At 44.4% G+C, this 7,134-nt stretch overlaps 1 protein-coding gene across 2 annotated transcripts in view; it reads right to left on the bottom strand.

Annotated features, from left to right (window-relative positions):
* Positions 2,002 to 7,134, bottom strand: part of LOC108635661 — a 30,539-nt gene continuing 25,406 nt past the window's right edge. Inside the window, exons 3-4 of one of the 2 annotated variants that reach the window (XM_018046592.1) lie at positions 4,119 to 4,415; positions 2,002 to 2,680 (exon numbers count right to left, since the gene is read on the bottom strand). In XM_018046592.1, coding sequence (XP_017902081.1) covers positions 2,598 to 2,680; positions 4,119 to 4,415 — 380 coding nt within the window. In that variant the 3' untranslated portion in view covers positions 2,002 to 2,597. Of the gene's footprint in view, positions 2,681 to 3,911; positions 4,416 to 7,134 lie in introns of those variants that run through there. The other variant, XM_018046591.1, reaches the window with a different exon arrangement.

Raw genomic sequence — 7,134 nt, 5'->3', positions numbered from 1 at the left:
TAAAAAGCAGAGACATCACTTTGACAGAAAGAACTGTATAGTTAAGAAATGATTTTTCCAGTAGTTATGCATGGATGTGAGAGTTGGAGCATAAAGAAGGCTGCTGCTGCTGCTAAGTCACTTCAGTCATGTCTGACTCTGTGCAACCACAGAGATAGCAGCCCACCAGGTTCCCCCATCCCTGGGATTCTCCAGGCAAGAACACTGGAGTGGGTTGCCATTTCCTTCTCCAATGCATGAAAGTGAAAAGTGAAATTGAAGTTGCTCAGTCATGTCTGACTCTTAGCGACCCCATGGACTGCAGCCTACTAGTTTCCTCCGTCCATGGGCTGAGGGAGAACCGAAGAATTAATGCTTTCAAACTGTGGTGCTGGAGAAGACTCTTGAGAGTCCCTTGGACTGCAAGATCAAATCAGTCAATCCTAAAAGAAATCAGTCCTGAGTATTCATTGGAAAGACTGATGCTGAAGTTGAAGCTCCAATAATATGGCCACCTAATGCAAAAGCTGACTCATTGGGAAAGACTCTGATGCTAGGAAAGATTGAGGGCAAGAGGAGAAGAGGACTAAAGCGGGTGAGATGTTTGTATGGCATCGCCAACTCAATGGACATAAGTCTGAACAATCTCCATGAGATAGTGAAGGATAGGGAAGCCTGGCATGCTAGTCCATGGGGTTGCAAAGTGTAGGACATGACTTAGTGACTAAACAATAAGCAACAAAAGAACCCACGTGGAACCAATGCTGCTGACATGCACTGTTTATGGATGCCCCCCAAGTTCCCAGTACTACACGGGCCTCAAATGTAAAATTTCCTAGTTCAGAAAGAGGCAGTGGGACAAGAAGTAGTGGTGATCAGGTGCCGGGGACCAGCCCTGGTGGATCCAGGGTAATTCCAAGCGGGGATGGCATGGCGAGAGAGATATATAGATTTAGACAGAGATAAGGAAAGAGTTTGCAGTTAAGAGAATAGAGGAGAGAAAGAGCTGTGTATTCCTTGGTTTACATGGAAAGCCAATAAAGCCTCAGACAAGAGAATTACACCATCTACGTAAGGCTACAGGCACCCACTTGAATAGCGGAGGGTGCCCCGCCTTGGGCTCCCTCTTGCGTGGGTCTTAGAAGCCCAGGCAAATAAGTAGACACGATGAGCCTCTATGCTCCAGATGGGAATCAGCCAGAAAATAGAGTAAGAAAGAAAAAGAAGAGACGGGGGAAGCCAGATTTCTGAGAAACTTGTTTGTCCTTTATTTTCCAGGAAAGGTTTTATCCTTTTTTTGTACATAGAGATCAATGGATAATACAAAGTCATGCAGGGTCAGCAGCCCTGACCCTTATTGAGACCAGGCTTTCTCTCTGCATACCTAGCTGTATACACAGGTCTTAGGTGATTTACATCATCTTCTGGCCAGGAGGCCTGTTTGCATTTTATGGCCCTTTTCTGATAAGGGTCCATCAACCAGAAAACTTATTTGCCCTAAAAGTGTTGTTCTTACTAAAGTCTGGTGCCACTCTCAGAAAGCACTAATTAAGGTTACATTCTTACATAGCAAGGACACAACAATTTATAAAAAGGAAAGAGGAGTACAGTGATTTATAACAACGAGAAAATTCATTAACTCAAAAGTCTAGTATTGCTAACATCAAAACTACTATATTCTTTTTTCTACATCCCAATTACATTGATTAATATCCTCCAGGTACCTAAAAGATAAAGGATATGGAGGCCGGCGGCACCCATTAACTCAACAATGAAAACCCTCCACCAATATAATTCTTAGCTCTTTATAAAAGGCTCTGCGTTTTTAAGGTGTTTTAAGCTTCGTGCCTCTCGCAGTTGGGAGACTGTAAACAATCACATGCGTAGTTGTAAAAATCTGGGTAAGGCAAGCTAGCCATCAGAGGGGTTTGAGCTGAAACACTCCTTTTATATGCAGGAGACTGTTAACTGGAGCTCTAAGTTAACTTTTTCCAGAGAAAGGTGGTCAGGGATAGCCCCTGTTAATGTCAGAAACGTTGGTGAAAGTCATAAAATAATAAAACAGACAGATTCTGGTTTTGGGGTAGATGCTCAAGAAGGCCCATGGGGGTTTCCTCGAGGCCTGATCTCGCCTTTGCCTATCAGGCCTCTTCATCATGACCTTTGCCACGGGTGGGATTCCCCATGCTGGCTTCTGGCAATTAGGTTTGATAAGCACAAGTGCAGCTGCAGAGGAACCTGGTGCAGCCCTCGATGATCACAGCTCCCGCCTCTCACCTGGTACATGCCTTCTTGATATTCTTCTTAACTTGGCTCTGTCCCGTTGCCATCATCATGGCTCCTGTGATCCTCCTGCAATGCTTCTGCTGAGTCACACACATACACAGAGTGGAGCTTGAATCTCAGTCTCAAAAACCTGAGCCCAGCTCCATGGTTATGACCCCAAAGCCATTTTCACACCCATCAGCCCTTTTGCAGGGGGAAATCTCTGAGCAGCAAAATGAAGAAGAACGGGTTTCAGTGAAAGAGTGGAGTTATCTGGGGAGGAAAAAGAAGTGCAACTTGCCTCTTCCAGTATCCATGTTCCTTTACCTCTTATACATTTTCCAAAAGCACAGTCAAGTTCCCAGGAAGAATAGCACAACCACGATGGTCCATAGGATGCCTCCAAGGGGGCCAGCAATCGTCTGTCTGTGTGAACCTGTTTCCCTCACACAGAAAGAATGGAGAATGGTTAAGGGAAGACAGAATTTTAAATACCCATTGCCACAGGGAGATAGAGAGAACACATGGAGAAGTCTAAAGTCCTGGTTCAGAAGTTGAAGAGGTAAGAGTGCAGTAGGTTCATTCATAACTGAACTGAGAAAATACCACCTTGTACACATGCCTTCAGGGTGGGCCTTCCAGAGGATGTGATGCATAACCTGAGTCTTGAGGGAGGAGTAGGAGTTCCCCAGATATTCAAGGTGGGCACAGAATTTCAGAAAGGAGGAGCACCATGCTCAGGGAATGTTACTGTCAGATCATCAACCCTGGGGGGTTGCCATCACCCCATGCTGCATGCTGGAGAGGGACAGAGCAGGAAGGAGCCAAATGAAGAGGATAAGAGGGAGAAAGAATCTCCTTCTCAAGGGTCTTGCTGAATGTTTATTTTATCTGAGAGTCCATGATGAGGCTGAGGGGAGGGTAATAGGGGTTTAAGTGATGCTGATATATCAGGTCCCTCCGGCAGCTCAGGTATCCCTTGTGGAGGATGGGTTAGAAGGGCAAACCACACATATTCTTTCATGATTCATGAATGTGAGCAAACATTGCCAGAATATTTGCTTAGGAGATGAATTCAAAGAAAACAAGACATGGCCTCTGCCCTCAAGGTGTTCTAAGTTACACAGGAGACAAGTCCATAAACCATTGTTAACTCAGTGTAGGGTGGCCTTGGATCACTCCTTTAAAAAGGTTACAGCACCTGCAAGGCCCTGTACCAAATGAGATGGAGGTTCCTTTTCTTCGAACATTATTAAGAGCAGAACCATAACCAAGCACACAACCCTGTGTAACCATATTTATCACTCCCCCATGAAGCTGGCCTTTAACTGAGAGACATCCTTCAACAGGAGTAAGTAAGAAAGTGAAGGATTCTTGACTTTGGAGGACTGATGGTAGAGGAATCAGCATTTCCAGAGGGTTGGAAGCTTGTAATAGCAAGACTCATTCAGGGTCTCTATGTAAACAATTCAGTGTGAAATATGTGAGGAGAGAGACGTGGGCAGAGAAGCAGTTGAGCCCTGAATCCTACAGGGAGACACTGGAGGTCAAAACCCTCAGATGACACAGTTGACACAATCCAATTCACTTTTTCTAAAGACCACACTAAACACACAATGAATGATGAATGAGTGTGGAGAGAGTTACTGAAAGGCTACTGTCTGGATCAACAATGGCAAGAGGTGGAAAGGAGAGCATGGATGTAAGAGAAATTTAAAAGCAGAAGCAAATTGGTTGTGCTTCCCAGGCTCCTGTATCGGGTGACCCCGGTGGAATGTGGTGCTAATAACACAGTGGGGAGAATAGCCCAGAGCTCTCACCCCAGTACGCTTGAATTCTGGGAGTGTCCCTCCCCTCTGGCAGGTTGTACTCACTATGAGAACAGACTTGCACAAAGTCTACAGAGGCAGTTTTCTTGTCCACATGGTTGCTGACCACACAGGTGAGTCTGGCATTGGGCTGACTCAGGGACAAGTTCATAGTCAGTTGCCAGGTGTTGGGAGCTAGTCCTGGTCTCCCACTCCACTCCAGCTCCCTGGGAAGGCCCTCACTCTCCCAGGTCACCTTCAGCTCCTCTCTGTTTCCTGGGGACTTGCACTCCAGGGTGACATTGCACCAGCCTGGTGTGATGGATGATGACTTGACCAGAATCTCAGGAAGGATCACGGGCTCTGGGGCAGGTGAGACAAAAGAATGAAGCATCACATGCGTGGAGAACATGGCAGTTCACACTCTCTCATCCATTGTCTCACTGAAGCTCTGGCAACCTCCCTATCAGGATGGTCAATGCATTTTCCAGAAGAAACACTATTTTGCCAAATCCCAAATATACAGCAATGGCAATAAGAAAGGAAACAATTGAGGTAAGCCCTATGTGATCTTACTAGATTACCAAGCCTTAAAATTCTTCCATTAAAAAGAAAAGCTATATGCTGGACCTCACCTTCCAGGATTCATTGTATATAAGAAATTGGGATGTTTCCTTCTTTCCAGGGGAAGAAGTGAGGAAAGAAAGGACTTGACCTGGTCCAGGACCATTGCCCTGCTTCTCCTGTTCAGATGATGCCTGGGACTGCACAGCCCTTATGGAGCATTGACAAATTGCCTGTGCTGGGATGCCAAAAGTAGAGACATTTCTGAGAGATGCAGTGGTAGTGACCGGGAACTACAAACCAAGTGCAGTTAGAACATGCCACTAAACTTGAGGTCCGCACAGGCAGAGAAGTCACGGAAAAGTTTGTCATAGATATCACATGGGAAACAAAAGCTGTCAAAGTCACTCATAGCAGATATTTCCCTATGCAACAGAAACTTTAGGGGGAAAAAGAGTTGACTAAATGAGGCTGTTAAGATGTATCGCTGTGTAAATTTTCCCCTATATCTATTGAGGACTTTAGAGCTAGATTTGAGAGGTCTTTGTGAGCAATTGTATCTCTGGCCTTTTCATACCAGAGTTTGAGCAAGCTCCGGGAGTTGGGGATGGACAGGGAAGCCTGGCATGCTGCGATCCAGGGAGTGGGAAAGAGTCAGACACAACTGAGTGACGGAACTGAATTGAGACCTCTGGCTGGTAAGAAGAGAGAGGACAGGGGGGACTACCTACATATGGGTTTCCAAATTGTGGTAGATGAATAGGGCCCCAATCTCCAGAACCTCTGACTGTGTTAGGTTATTTGGCAAAGGGTAATGAAAGCAACCAATGAATTAAGGATATTTATTAACTGACCTTCAAATAGGGAGATATTCCAGAATATATGGTTGGAACCAAGGTAATTACAAGGGTCCTTACAAGAAGAAGGAAGAAGAGGAGGAGGTCAGAGAGATCAATGTGAGGAGGAATTGTCCCTCCATTGCTGGCTGTGAAGATGGACAAGTGTGACCATGAGCCAAAGAATGCAGGCAGCCACTAAAAGGTACAAGGTGAAAGAAAATGTTTTTCCTCTGGAACCTCCAGGAAGGCACACAGCCCTGACAGCACTGAGAAATGGAGCATTTTCTGCCATATTAATATACAAGGATGTCACAGCCATCAGTGATTCCAGCCCCCAAATGTGAATTTCTGAGCTCAAAAGGGGCCCAGGAAGAACAGTGCCTGTTATCTTCCAGCCATCAGTCATTTCCCATGGCGATCTCTAAGGGGCTGCGGTGGTGGAGGCAGGAGGTGTGTGAAAAAGCCCCAGAGAGCTGAGATGAATATGAAAGGAATGACTTCAGTAAGCCCAGACTTTTGCACCTTCCCACACATAGAAAGTGCTAAATTCCTTGAGATATCTGTTTTTCTTTAATTAACAATTATGTTTTGATGTTCAGACTACCCGCCCCTTGTTGCAAACTTCTATATGACCTGACTCCTCCCTCTGCCTCCTCAGAGCAGTTCTCTCAGGGTTACTTGAGATGCTGTCTCTCAGGCTTGAAATCCTAAATATGTCCACCGAATAAAACATAATTCTCAATTTCTAGGATGCGACTATTTTTTAAAATTGACTTGATTTAGCCCAGTGAGACCCCTATCTGACTTCTGATATCCAGAAAGATAAAATAATACCTTTGTGTTTTAAGCCACTAACTTTGTACTAATTTGTGATAGAAGCAATAAAAGATTAATACACAAATCAAATAAACTGAGTCCTATAAAGAATAATAATTATTGTGACAAATGCTAATGAAGAATTATGGATGGAGGTTCATAACATTGTACAGGAGGTGGTACTCATAATCATCCCCAAGAAGAAATGCAAAAAGGCAATGTGGTTATCTGAGGAGGCATTACAAATAGCTGAGAAGAGAAGAGAAGTGAAAAGCAAAGGAGAAAAGGAAAGATATATCCATCTAAATGAAGAGTTCCAAAGAATAGCAAGGAGAGATAAGAAAGCTTTCCTCGGTGATCAATGCAAAGAAATAGAGGGAAATGATAGAATGGGGAAGACTAGAGAGCTCTTCAAGAAAATTAGAGATACCAAGCGAACTTATCATGTAAAGATGGGCACAATAAAGGACAGAAATTGTATGGTCCTAACAGAATGAGAAGATATTAAGTGAGGTGGCAAGAATACACAGAAGAATTAAACAAAAAAGATCTTAATGACCCAGATAACCATGATAGTGTGATCACTTAAGTAGAGCCAGACATCCTGGAGTATGTAGTCAGGTGGGCATTAGGAAGCATCACTACAAACAAAGCTAGTGGAAGTGATGGAATTCCAGCTGAGCTATTTCAAATCCTAAAAGATGATACTGTTAAAGTGCTGCACTCAATATGCCAGCAAATTTGGAAAACTCAGCAGTGGCCATGTTGCAAAAGTACAACTATTGAGAAACCAAGCACCGCACTTGGAGGGTTGGAGGACTCAGGTTTAGTAAGCCAGCGGTCCCAGATGAGCTACCGCTCTG

The sequence above is a fragment of the Capra hircus genome, chromosome 3 (genome assembly GCF_001704415.2).
Source record: "Capra hircus breed San Clemente chromosome 3, ASM170441v1, whole genome shotgun sequence".
NCBI lineage: Eukaryota > Metazoa > Chordata > Mammalia > Artiodactyla > Bovidae > Capra > Capra hircus.
The sequence above is the reverse complement of the archived record's forward strand: the minus strand, read 5'-3'. Positions and strand labels throughout refer to the sequence as shown.